The sequence below is a fragment of the Podarcis muralis genome, chromosome 7 (genome assembly GCF_964188315.1).
Source record: "Podarcis muralis chromosome 7, rPodMur119.hap1.1, whole genome shotgun sequence".
Classification (NCBI taxonomy): Eukaryota; Metazoa; Chordata; class Lepidosauria; order Squamata; family Lacertidae; genus Podarcis; species Podarcis muralis.
In genome coordinates, this window is record NC_135661.1 from 68,479,167 (window position 1) to 68,492,184 (window position 13,018).

Genomic DNA, 13,018 nt, shown 5'->3' on the forward strand with positions numbered 1-13,018 from the left:
CATTTCTTTACTGAGAAAACGCTCACAACACAAATAGGCCAGCGAAGCCCTAGGGACTGTTTTTTTAAAGGGAACTCATTACATTTCCCCATGATTCACGAGCAAAACTTTTCATTTCCCTCACATTCTTCACATGATCTTGTGGCTCCATACCCTACGCCCCATTGGCATATCACAGCTCTCCGAACGTTAATTTAACCTTTTTCGTTTTCCAATTTGCAAATTCCTGCAACAACAACCTTTTAATTTTTTTTGTGCTTTTTTTTTTTTGTTTGTTCCCCCCTTTCTTTCACTTTCACAGAAAAGATCAAAGAGACTAGATGGTGAAAACATTTATATAAGACATAGCAATTTAATGTTGGAGGTTTGTATGAATTTGAAGCTTCTTTTGGTTGCGTTTGCCTGGACCCTCTGCATTCTTTGCTGAACTCTTTTTCCTCCTCTGCTGCTACTTTTGTTTTGCATGCTGTTGCATGAAGACGTTGAAATAGGCTTTTGCATGCAATAAACATGACACTATACAGCCATTTTTCCTACCTGTTTAGATTTTTCTTCTGTTGAATTTACCTGAAAAATATGTGATTGGGATAGTTTTTCACTTAGATAGTTTTCTAAAAGCTCAACGACTTGATTACATGGCTGTCTACAAAAAGTCAAGGGCTACGAGGAACCAAGGAAGTAGCCAGGTATTCAGAGTTGCAATTTGTGATGCCATTCTATTTCCTGTAAGCCCATTACCAACTTGAGAATAGATATTTAAAAGGGTTCTGACAGAACACTAATTTTGTGCCCTGATCTTTCTTCAGTGCCTTTTCCTTTAAGATACGATGCATGGGTGACTAACTTGTGTCCACCAGTGTATCTGAAGAAGTGTGCATGCACACGAAAGCTCATACCTAGAACTAACTTAGTTGGTCTTTAAGGTGCTACTGGAAGGAATTTTTTTTTTTTTGTGTCCACCAGATATTGTTGGACTACAACTCCAATCATCCCTGACTATTGGTCTTGATGCCTGGGGTTGATGGGAGTTGAGGGTTCAGTAACATCAGAAGGGCAATACTCCCCCTCCTAGTGTATAGAGGGACAGTTGTTGGTTATAGTAGAAGAATTGCTACAAATTAGGAAATACCAGTAGGGTAATATTTTCATTGGGATTAATGAAGCCATCATAAAGCAGTAAATAAATATTTAAGATCCTCATAACTCTTTAGGCACTAAACAAAATAAAAGAAAGGTAGTGGTGGAGGAATCTTCCTGGTGGAAAAGCTCACTCTGTAATTAGGAAGAGGTGTTACCTAGATTTACAGTGTGAATCTGATTGAGGACAGTAGCCTTACTCCCAAGAAACTACGTATAGGATTGCAGCCTTAAATTAGGGCAGACCATGCGTGCTATATGCAAAAAGTGGTCTAAGGTTGTACCAAAGAGACCACCAATTGATGCTTTTCCTTTTGAAAGAACAAAAGTAAGCAGTTACTCAGATTTGGATCTAGCACTAACTGGAACTCAGGGTACCTTGTAAGGAAGAGTACAAGAAAAGTATTAGCAGAACTGGATATTTAATTTCATATCCTGCATAAGGGAAAGTCATAAGGGTTTGTCAGTAGAACCCAAATTGAGTAGTAATACCTAGTGATTGGAGCGTATGCTTGTCTTCCATCCCACCCAAAGTTGCAAATGGCCATTTTCCTCTAGTTTGAGGATTTCTGTCCTGGACAGCTGACTTCAAAGCTACCTGCAATTTATGTTTATTTTAGTACCAAGGACTGTTTCCCCCACAAACTAAGCTCTGCCATCTTTGTGATTTGCAATATATCTAGTAGAATTACTAGGGAACCATGGTCACAATCCACCAAGCAGTTCCGCTTCACCATTTCCATTCTTTTCAGTTCACTGAGCTACACTGAGGCTAGGTGTACTGCATTTATTTTGTGTACTTTAGTTTCTGCTGGGGCATTTGTATGCTCTTACATTTTTTTTATGTAAAAGGACAGTACTGCTTTAAAAACTAGTGACAGTGGCAGGAGATCAAGCCCAAGGAGCATTCCGAATGCATAATTGCTGGATGATCACTGGAAAGTACCTTGTACCAAGTCAAACAATTGGTCTACCTAGCTTAGTTGTCTTATGCTAACGGGTAATGCCTCTCTAGGTTTCAGAGATAAGTTTTTCTTAGCCGTACCTGGAGATGACACGGACTGAACCTGGAACCTTTTGCTGAAGAACATGTACTCTACCACCAAATTAGTACTAATATGATTCTTGGTAGATATATTCCATCTCCCCAAAATTAACAAATCATTCAGTAGCATTTAAAAGCACTGATATTATAGTAGTTTATATCTTAATTCTGCAAATATTTTTAAAACCTGGAAATAGAATGTCATCACATAAGCTTTTTCTCTGAATGCATGTTTTAAAAAGTGTAGATAGCTGCTTCCACACAGCAGAGTGGGGCTGTTTTCCTCGCATAGGCCATTTGCTATATTTCAACTGATTTAACATTTTTGTATTTCTTGGTATTCTAGAACCACTAAATTTTCTGTTGCTTTGACTACACAATGTAGCTCATGGCTACCTTGCCTTCAGATTAATACCGATTAAATTTGTATCCCACAGATCTTGGAAGTGTTGAACATTCCAATCATATATTACTGATATTTGGAGATGTGTGGCTTCTTATACTGACTCAATTCTTATGTGCTATGTGTTTTTATCCACGTTTACAGAAATAGCAGCTAATAGGAGTTTCGTAAACAGTGTCTCTTCTTTAAAAATGCACTAACTACTTTTTGAAGTTTAATTTAGTGATTTACAGCTTTTGGGTTTGATTGCTACAGTGCAGAACTTTTGGACATCAGTAAAATGGTCTGTAATCCAGTCAAGAAGAGTTCTTCTGGCAAGAGGGGGTGAAAATTTCACCCATGATATTTTAGTTTGTCCTTTATCTGATAGTTTAATCTATTACCTCCTTCCAGTTGAGGTTTTATAACTTCATGCACATGTCTCTTTCCAGTACGGTTACCTTCCCGTAGCCATATAAGGCTCTATATGATCCAGTGCCTACTACCAACTCCCATTCACATGCCTGGTCTGACTCTTAACTGTTTTGTTGCAGGTGTTCACTGGTCATCAAATAAAAAACAAAAAACCCTCTAATTATAACCTTGATTGTGGTTATTTTTTTCTTTTTGACTTTGTGTATCGGACAAGCAAGTTCAGTTCCATCTGATTGTGTTTAGGAAAGAAGAGTGATCCACTGACGCACCTGAGTGTTTGTCTTATCTTATCAGACCACAGGGATGATCACAACAACATTGAAAAGAAGCACACAAGACCTAGTTAAACACCTTATGATCTGCCGTTCTCCAGTTTTCAATTTGTGCAGTTTGTCTTAGATTTAAATCACCATATGATCCTTTGAAGCAGTGGCACACTTGATAATGAAAAACTCCCTTTTTGCTCTTTCAGGTGGCATGACCTTGCAATGAAGCCCTGGCAGCCATGGTCCTTCTCAGAGTAGAACCATTGAAATCATAGGGCATGACTTAACTAATTAATTAATTGTATAGGCTTTTGGGGAGGAGGTAGATCTTGGATTATACAAAACTGCCTCAGAAAATATAAAATCTGGCCATTTAAAATATTTTGGAATAAAAACAACCAAGTTTTGTGACACTTTAAAGATGAATATTTAATATATTAAAATTCAATTACCCTTTGCAGCAAAAACAACAGATTAAAATGCCTTTCTATAAATATTTCTGGAGTAAAAAAAAGCTTTATGACTGGAGCTCTTAACATGTAAGAGCAGGGATGGGGAATCTGTTCCCTTCAGATTTTGCCTGCTTTGTCAGTGATCTGGGAAGATGGGGGTTATATTCCAGCTGGAGAGTCACAGATTCACTGTCACTGTTAGATTCCATTAGTATTGGGTAACCCTGCTTAACGATGAGGCCCTGTTTATGTTAACTGAAACGTCATGCTGTATTCAATGGGACTTACTCCCAGGAAAGCATGTATAGGATTGCAGCCCGAATCTTGTTGACATCTTCTTACTCAGTGATTTAGCCTAATTATGTCCCAGATAGTTCAAGGGCCCACCCTGGTTCGTGTCCATTAAATTTTCCCAGTATTTTATGTTTAAGAATTCATAGAATCATAGTTTTGTAGAGTTGGAAGGGACCACAAGGGTCAGTAACTTTTATACTGTTTTATTGTTGTTAGCTGCCCTGAGCCCTGCTTCGGCTGGGGAGGGCGGGATATAAATAAAATTTTATTATTATTATTATTATTATTAGTATTAGTATTATTATTATTAATATTATTATTATCAAGTCTAACTCCCCTGCAATGAAGGAATATTTTTCCCAACATGGGGCTCAAACCCATGACCCTGATATTAAGAGTCTCATGCTTTACCAACTGAGCTATTCCAGGTCTTTGAAAAATCTGGGAACCTTTAAGTATTGGATACTAGATGATTGGCACAAATTGAATTTAATGGATATTGCAATTAAGTAGAAATATGTCTATTTTTATGAGCCATTTTACATGGTATAGCCTTCCTTCTGGTTGGATCACTTCAGGGGTCTTATGACCCAGCCTTGGAAATTTTTCCTGAAACAAGAGGAGCTTGAGGAGTCCCAACAGTTCCCAAAGCAAAAATACAGTCTAAAGGACAACAACACAAAATACCTATCTGGGAGTGTTTACTGCACTCCTGTTCCATGTCTAACTTGGATCCATTACAGTGGTACCTTGGTTTACGAGCTTAATCCGTTCCGGAAGTCCGTTCTTAAACCAAGGCGTGCTTTCCCATAGCAGCGGGGGATTCAATTTACAAATGGAACACACTCTACAGGAAGTGAAACATGTTCTTATTCCAAGGCAAAGTTCAGAAACCAAAACACCTACTTCCGGGTTTGCAGCGTTCTTAATCCAAGTTGTTCATAAACTAAGCTGTTCTTAAACCAAGGTACCACTGTAATTTGAATTAGTTTACTCCGAATAGAACTTAGTTGGATACAGCCCTAATGATTCAGACTTTTCTTGGGGCAGTCTGAATTCTCTTCTATATTAATAAGTGGCTTGGATGGCTATCTGGAAAGTTCTCATATGTGATTACAACAGAGAGCAAATCTAGAAGCCATAATAGAAAGTGTTCAGAGTGCAAGCCAGAACATTCTCAAGTTCTTGAATTCTTTCAACCCTTAACTTGCAAGGAGGATCTAGGCCAGACATATGTCTTACACCAGGTTACAAGGGCTCAGTTCATCTTTCAGAGCAAAATGCTTCTTGCACATGGAAAATTGCCACATATGCTGCCCCATCTTTCCCTCCTCTTCTAAGTATGATAAATCAAATCAATCACACTACTGTGGAAAGTGCAAGGGGGAAGTAACATAATTTTCTGAATTTAGGTTTGCCAGTGACTTAATTGATTTTTGTATAACCTCTGGCATCCTTCCCGAATTATTTTTTCTTGCATTGCTTAAATCACTGTATGCTAATGCTTTGCAAAAAAAGGATATGCATAAGCTGCTTTTGTGAAGCTCAGTAGTACAGTATATCATAGAAACAGATACTAGAGCCAGCTTCTTACAGCGCAATCCTATATATGTCTACTCAGAAGTAAATCCCATTGATTTCAATGGGACTTACTCCCAGGTAAGTTGGTAACAGGATTGCAGCCTTAAAGATGCTAAGATTATTTATCGTGCATTGGGGATTTATAGTTACTTTTATTTAAAAGTAATTCAACATTGTGGGGGTGTGGAGAGACAGTGTTCAATTAATAGTTCTGAGTTTATTTGTTAATCTAGGTAAGAAGATTTCAAACTGAAAACTACTTAAATGATTCACTGGGGGACACCTATAACTCATTAGAAAATTATATCCTTTTATTTTTGAGGAAAGAAGAAAAAGTGATATTCCCAATGTGTGTTTAGTTCAGATTGTGAGTAGAGCTAATGGAGACTGAGCCGCCTAGTGCAGTGAATTTGATAGTGTGAAGGTGGTAAATGCATGTTTAATAAATTTTTCGCTGGTTTGTTTTTTGGCTTCTTTTTCTTAAATGATAGGATCTAGATAAACCTCAAGAGGGGATAAAGAAGCATCATGCTAGCATTAGCGAACTGAAGAAGAACTTTATGGAATCTGTCCCTGAGCCGCGGCCAAGTGAATGGGACAAGCGCCTCTCAACTCATTCTCCCTTCAGGACCCTTAACATCAATGGACAGATCCCCACAGGAGTAGAAGGAGTGAGTACTTTACATAGCATGGAACTGGTGATTTGCTTGGCTTTGCTCTTAACAAAACCAGCTTTTTGTTCTCCAGGGAAGTGCAATGCAGGGTGGGGAGGTGGGTGGAATAAACCAAAGGTAATGCAATAATATTTATATTTTTGTTATTGATTCCTGTTCTGTATATTGAGTGAGAATTGTTTTCACATCTTAGCTGACAGTTTTTTGTCATAGTTTTCAAACCACTTTGCCTCAAGTAATTCTTTTTCAAATCTTGTGAGACTACTGCTGAAGTCAAGGGGTTGAAAAGTCATACTGTGATAACATAAGGTCTTTTTCGTTATAACACATTTAGTGAGCAAGACCCATGTATGTATGTCTCAGTCTTTTACTTTCATAAAAGGGTAACTGTTGGGCTCTCTGAATAATAATCAGCTAGTGGTTCTGTGTTACTTAGAAAAAAAGAAGTAGTTGAATTTGTTTTTGACATTACTACCAACCTTTGCAGTAAAACTGTAGTTTCAGTGGCTTGGATCCAAAGATCTTCTTCCATGTGCAGAAAGTGACTTTCACTTGCAAAAGGACTTGCTTTGTGCTTCACGCTATTATGTTACATGAGAAAACGTCTTTCTAAATTCAGCAACGTTCTTCTCGTACAAGAATGTATGCTGTTTCTTGCACAAACAGAAGCAGAATGAGAACCGCTATAGAACCTGCTCATTGTGGACCCCCCATGCAAGCATTGTGGAACAGCAGTTATGTTCCATCAGCTCCTGGTTCTTTGGATCCAACCCAGTAACCTGAATGCAATGTTAAATAGCACTGGCTTAGATTAAATGTTTAGTTCAGTTTGAACAAATACGTCTTCTAATTTAATATTCAAGGCATCTGGCATTTCAAATATTGAGTGAACTTAGAATGTCCAGAAATTACAGTTTGGTGTTTGTTTAATGAGGGGATGAGAGGGTATTTTTCAGCTGATTACAATTACGTTTACATTGAAAGATAAAAATATGAATGGATTGATCCTTGTTGATGATAGTGAAACAGCACACAAAACTTTAAATGTTTGGCTGGGAGTTCTGATTAAAGTAAAGTTTATGCAAGATGTTGTTGAAGCAGACGTTGCAAGTATTGCTTTTGTAAGAGCTGGATATGTGCAAATTGAATTGTTGATACATTCCCTCCTACAACAGTGGTTATTGTGACTTGAGGGCAATGTTTGAGAATGCTTATTCATTTCCCAAGTTTGTCTTCCATGAACTGTGCAAATGATCATAGAAATGTAGAGTTGGAAGTAGCTCCAAGGGCCATCGAGTAAAACCTCCTGCAATTCTAGAATATGCAGATGGCCAATATAGGGATCGAACATTAGACTGGTGGACTTTTCAAGAATTGTAATTAACAATTGTAATAAGAAGCACCTGCAGACAACTACATCTTGTCTGTAGATGTCTTATGTGGAAGGAAGGCTACCTTTTTATTGTTGCAGTAATCTTGGTAATCTGTACAGTGGGGCTGTGATATTATTATTACTATTATTATTATTATTCTACATCACAAAACAACTGAACTTTCCATACTTTGTGCATGTCCAGGTCAAGCAAGCCACATTTCAGTCCTATGAGAGACAGGTTGGTGGGCCAGAGGTAAAGCTGCTGTTTTGATATGTGCTTCTGAAGCAGACTTTTGCTGTTGTAATGGCACTGAGCAAAACCAAAACCCTCAACAGCAGCTGCTGAGTGGCATTTTCTTTTGGCTGCCTTTTTAAATAGTTTCATCTCTCACAGCCTCCTGTTCTAACACTTTTAAAAAGGATTTGCACTGCTGCAAGCTTTTGCAGCTTTCAGTTGCTTTTTTTCAGCGCATGGCTGATTGAAAAAGTTGCATGAATATGTTGCCATATATTTAGAGAGAGAGAGCAATTATGAAAGTTTAACTGTACCCTGTTCTTTTTATGTTGTCTTCCTCTCTTTTCCTGTTTTTCTTTAAACTCTCTTGCATTCTGTATCATTATCATTTTGTTTGCTGCCCAGCCCCCCAGCTACTTTCTCCCTGATACCCATCACTTAGGGGTGTGCAAAGACAATGTCCCCAAATATCAGGCTGATCAAAGAAGATTGACTCAGCTGAGAGAGCTGAGAGCTAATTTTTTCCTTTCCTAGATAGCTGCTTTCATTTGCCATACATAGCAAAAATAAACGTATAGAATATGTTTTGAACAGACCAAAACAAAGAAATTCCCTGTTTTCTAGCTTACACTTAGTTTTCATATACAACTGCAATATAGCTTTGTATTGTGTTATATTCTTTACACACTGGTGACACAGATGAAATCAATGTGGATTAACTCCATTCTTTGTAATTGTAACATTAAAAAAATAATATTCCAGCTTATTGGTTTTTCAAGTGACTGAACACTTTGCACTTTAACCACAATATAATTTTGAAGTGGAACTTTTGATACTATCTTCCATGGCAATATCTTTGACAGAATTCAATTATATTTGCACTACAATTTAAGTATCAAATAATTAATGCCATTCTGAAGATCAGTGTAGCATAGGAAGTTATGACCAACGTTTTGTACAACAGTGTTTTCTCTTTGTAATTCAACAAGATTATTGTTTTGCAAATATTTCTACAGTTTAATGCTGAAAGATGTATTTTAGCACATGGGTGGAGTTAACATTAAATGGGTTTCTCCACTGAAAACTATTATCAACTTAGGAATTATTTACCCACTTAGAAAGCACTTCGTATTTGTCCCTATAGTCTGGTCCCAATGTACAGGATTAGTGGAGGAATGTATTGAATGCAGCAGCAGAGCACACTTTAGTTAACTTCATGTCAATTTCTCTGACTTCTGTCCTTGCACATCCCCGAGTATCATTTTTGAGCACTTTCCACCTGTCATTTTGTTCATCTCTCTGTCTTTCTTGATCTTCTTACCATGAAAGCAGACACTGGAACGTCCTCTGTTAGTGCAGGATGAAGATAATAATAAAAAGCAAGAGACAGCTACTGAGGGAACTTTGCCCGAACAAACAAATGAAGAAATCCAGGCAAAGATCTCTATTCAAATTCCTGAAGAGCAGAAATCGCTCAAAACATGCCACCTATACTCTAGAGCTTTTCCTTCTCCACGCATTCCCTTTATGATGTCTTTTTTGGTGGTCCTTGCACTGACTGTGTGGTGGCTGGTTTTTCTGTGATTTTGGAAATGGAGGGCTTCTGTGAAATATCATCAAGACTATAAAGCTCTTCAACTCTTGGCTGAAGCTGCCATGCCTCTTTCCATATTAACCCTTCTGTCTCTAGTTCAATCTTCCAGGGAGTCCTTTGAAACGTCTTTAAAAAAAAAAAAAAAGTGCACATGCACACACACATTTGCACCAACACTGTTCAGAATACAGTTTGGCATACTTGGAAGAGACACAGTGGATAATCCTGCAAGCTGCAATATGACAAATATGAAGGTTTTGGCAGTCCTTTTAAGCTCAAACTAAGTCGGGCTTTTAACCATGAATGTAGTCAGTTATGTGTTTTTGATTTTGGTCTTTTGAGTTCAGCAGGTTGTTGAAAGGAAAAAATATGATGATTTCCCTAAAAGATCTCCTCCATATCCTGCAAAACATTTGAGATTTTTTTAAAAAAACCAAGCAGCAATTAATTTCAAGAACTGTTTTATGTTCATTGTTAAGATGATTTTATTAAAAGTCCTATTCTAAGAGAGCAAGATAAGCCTATAACTGCCACCTGTAATTAAACAAAGCTCTTCAGGAAGAATGCGGAGGTGTGTGTCTGTGTAGTAAACTGCAGAGAATTGGATTAATTCATTTAATATAAATTGAAATGAATTTCACACCTCACTACTAAAGACTGCTGACACTTCAATCTTAAAGATGTTTGTTTTGGAATTGTCTTGAGTATCAGTATGATTGCATGGAGTGAGTTAGGATGCCAGATGCTGCTTGGGTAGAAAATGAAGGGAACTTGCATCATTCTCAGCCTGAAATTGGAAGTGAGGGTGGCATATTCTTTCTCAACCTGCCTTGTGTATAAAACAATACACCGATATGCACCTATGGTTATTTATCTTGCCTGTATGACTCTTCTGTAGATGAAAAGATTGTAACTTCTGGTTTCTGTTTGTGGTGCGTTTAAGGTGGTAGAAAACCAATCATTTATTAGAAGTGATGCTTAAAAACTGTAATCTTTGCTGTGTTCCAAGTCCAGTTTTTCCTATGTCTTTCTGTTGCTTTATCTCTTTTCTGTATCATACTTACTGAACTGTGTTTCACTTTCACTGTAACAGTTATCTGTATGGAAGTAACATGTTTATAAGTGTGTGCCATGTTTTGTGCATGTTGATGTTCATAGTGTTGATTTCAGTTAAGTTGATCTAACAGTGTAATAGGCATATGTTCAGATGGTAAAACTCTGTTTGTTTAAACTGTTGCATGTTGCTTGACTCTTAACAGCACCCAGATGTAAATGTCTGGCTAGCTATTTGATATCTACCTTCTTTATCTCATTTTTAAAGCATAAAAACATAAAAGGTTTTGGCTAATCACTTGCGCTGACAGGTGAAGGGGTCTTTTACCCAGAGAATATGCTGAGAATTTCATAAATCATTTGAGAGCTGAGTTATGATAGTCAGCTAGGCTGAGCTACTAGAAGGAAGGCTTATGGGACAGTTGGTTTCATATATTGGGCAAGCTACTTATTAACAGATCAGATTCAATTTGCATTCCACTGATTACACATTGTGAATATTATTTTAGATGAATAGAATATGACTTCGGAAAATCATGTTTGTGTATGTGCCATATGCACAGACAAATGTAAGGAAAGAAAACGCTGTGTGTGTGTGTGTGTGTGTGTGTGTGTGTGTGTGTGTGTTTGTGACAATATTGAATTACAAATTCTCCTGTAATGTATTGTGTACTCTTAGCGATGTGGATAAACATCTGTTTCCTGAAACATTGCTGGGGGGAAAGATGTTTAGCCACTGACAGATGGCTTACCCATAATAATAATGTTCAGGAATTTTGCTTGAGCCATTCTGCTAGTTAATGTAGGTCATCTTGGAATGCTCTGTAGAAAGATAGAGAGCACTTTGGTCACTTTTCAGCCATGCAGTTTACCAATGCAAATACTTCAACACTTTCATTCACTGCAATTATCTCCTGCTGAGCCCTCACTATAACACATACTGCATTATTTTTATAGTTGAAAAATCTCTTCGTCCTTATAGTTTGCTGTAGAGTGTTTTCCTCCCCTCCTATTTATCTTGGAAAATGCAGCTTGTAAGGTAGAGAACATAAATGGAAGGCTCTCTCCCATAGGAGCCAGTACTCTAAAACAGCTTCAGAATATCTGCCTTTGTAAACTCTTATCAAATTCTGTACAGAAGAATGCAAAATATTGAGGAGGGGTAAGAAGGGTAGAAGGGGACGCGGGTGGCGCTGTGGGTAAAAGCCTCAGCGCCTAGGGCTTGCCGATCGAAAGGTCGGCGGTTTGAATCCCCGCGGCGGGGTGCGCTCCCGCTGCTCGGTCCCAGCGCCTGCCAACCTAGCAGTTCGAAAGCACCCCTGGGTGCAAGTAGATAAATAGGGACCGCTTACTAGCGGGAAGGTAAACGGCGTTTCCGTGTGCGGCTCTGGCTCGCCAGAGCAGCGATGTCACGCTGGCCACGTGACCCGGAAGTGTCTCCGGACAGCGCTGGCCCCTGGCCTCTTAAGTGAGATGGGCGCACAACCCTAGAGTCTGTCAAGACTGGCCCGTACGGGCAGGGGTACCTTTACCTTTACCTTTACCTTAAGAAGGGTAGATGCAGGAATGAAACTGGGATTGATAATCTTGCCATGAAACCTGGGTGCCACGAGACCTTAGCTGCAGAATTTGTGAGCAGTAAGACTTGGAAGCAGGAGTAAATGTTGAAAAGAGACCATGAAATAAACTGGTGGGAAATTTTTGTTTCCTGATTTCTCCCCCATCAATGTAACTTGATTTTTTTCTGATAGAGGAATTATCAATATCAGCCAGTAGCTGACGAATCTGGATGGATTCCTGAATGGCCTTGGGATGCAAAGGTGTGGGGTGTGCATTAGTGTTTGACACAATCATTCATAAACACATTCTCCCTACTATTATAACCTGTGTGGATGCCTTTAGTTCTGCTGCTCATGCAGAAATGTTAGAAGCTCTGGACCAGTTTTATCAGATGAATTTCAGTTGTTGAGGCCTGAGCATGTGGATAGGGCTATCAGAGGAGTGCATTCTACCACTGGTTTGCATGACTCTTGACCCTTCTGGCTTACAATGTTTTCCAGGGAGGAGAGGTCTTAAAGACTATCAGCCAGTGACTGTTCTTCTCTTATGTAAGATGCTCAAATAGGTGGTGGCCATGCAACTAAAGTTATTCTTGGATTACACATTCTCCACATCTGTTGCAATCTGGTGTCTTTACTGAATTTGACAATTTGACATGGAAAGGAAACTGTCTTGGTCACCCTAAAAAATGGAGAAGAATGAGGGATTGCAACTGCTAATTCTTGGCAGGTTTCATAGCTTTCATTGACCATGGTATCTTTTTAGATAGACTGTCTGTTTATTCTGATCACAGCAGTGAGGATCATTTAGTCTAACCCCCTGCAATGCAGGAATATCTGCAACCTTTGTGTTACCAGCGCAAAGCAACTGCGCTATCTAGAATCATAGAATCATAGAGTTGGAATAGACCACAAGGGCCATCGAGTCCAACCCCC

General features: G+C 38.6%; 1 protein-coding gene across 19 annotated transcripts in view; it reads left to right on the forward strand.

Moving 5' to 3' along the window:
• The window catches only part of EPB41 (erythrocyte membrane protein band 4.1), a 92,807-nt gene that overhangs the window by 49,484 nt on the left and 30,305 nt on the right, over nt 1–13,018 (forward strand). For 10 of the 19 annotated variants that reach the window (XM_028742812.2, XM_028742818.2, XM_028742826.2 and 7 more), the window contains 2 exons: nt 302–364; nt 6,084–6,263. In XM_028742812.2, coding sequence (XP_028598645.2) covers nt 302–364; nt 6,084–6,263 — 243 coding nt within the window. Of the gene's footprint in view, nt 1–301; nt 365–6,083; nt 6,264–7,843; nt 7,895–13,018 lie in introns of all 19 variants that reach the window. The other 9 variants (XM_077932013.1, XM_077932014.1, XM_077932015.1 and 6 more) reach the window with 3 other exon arrangements.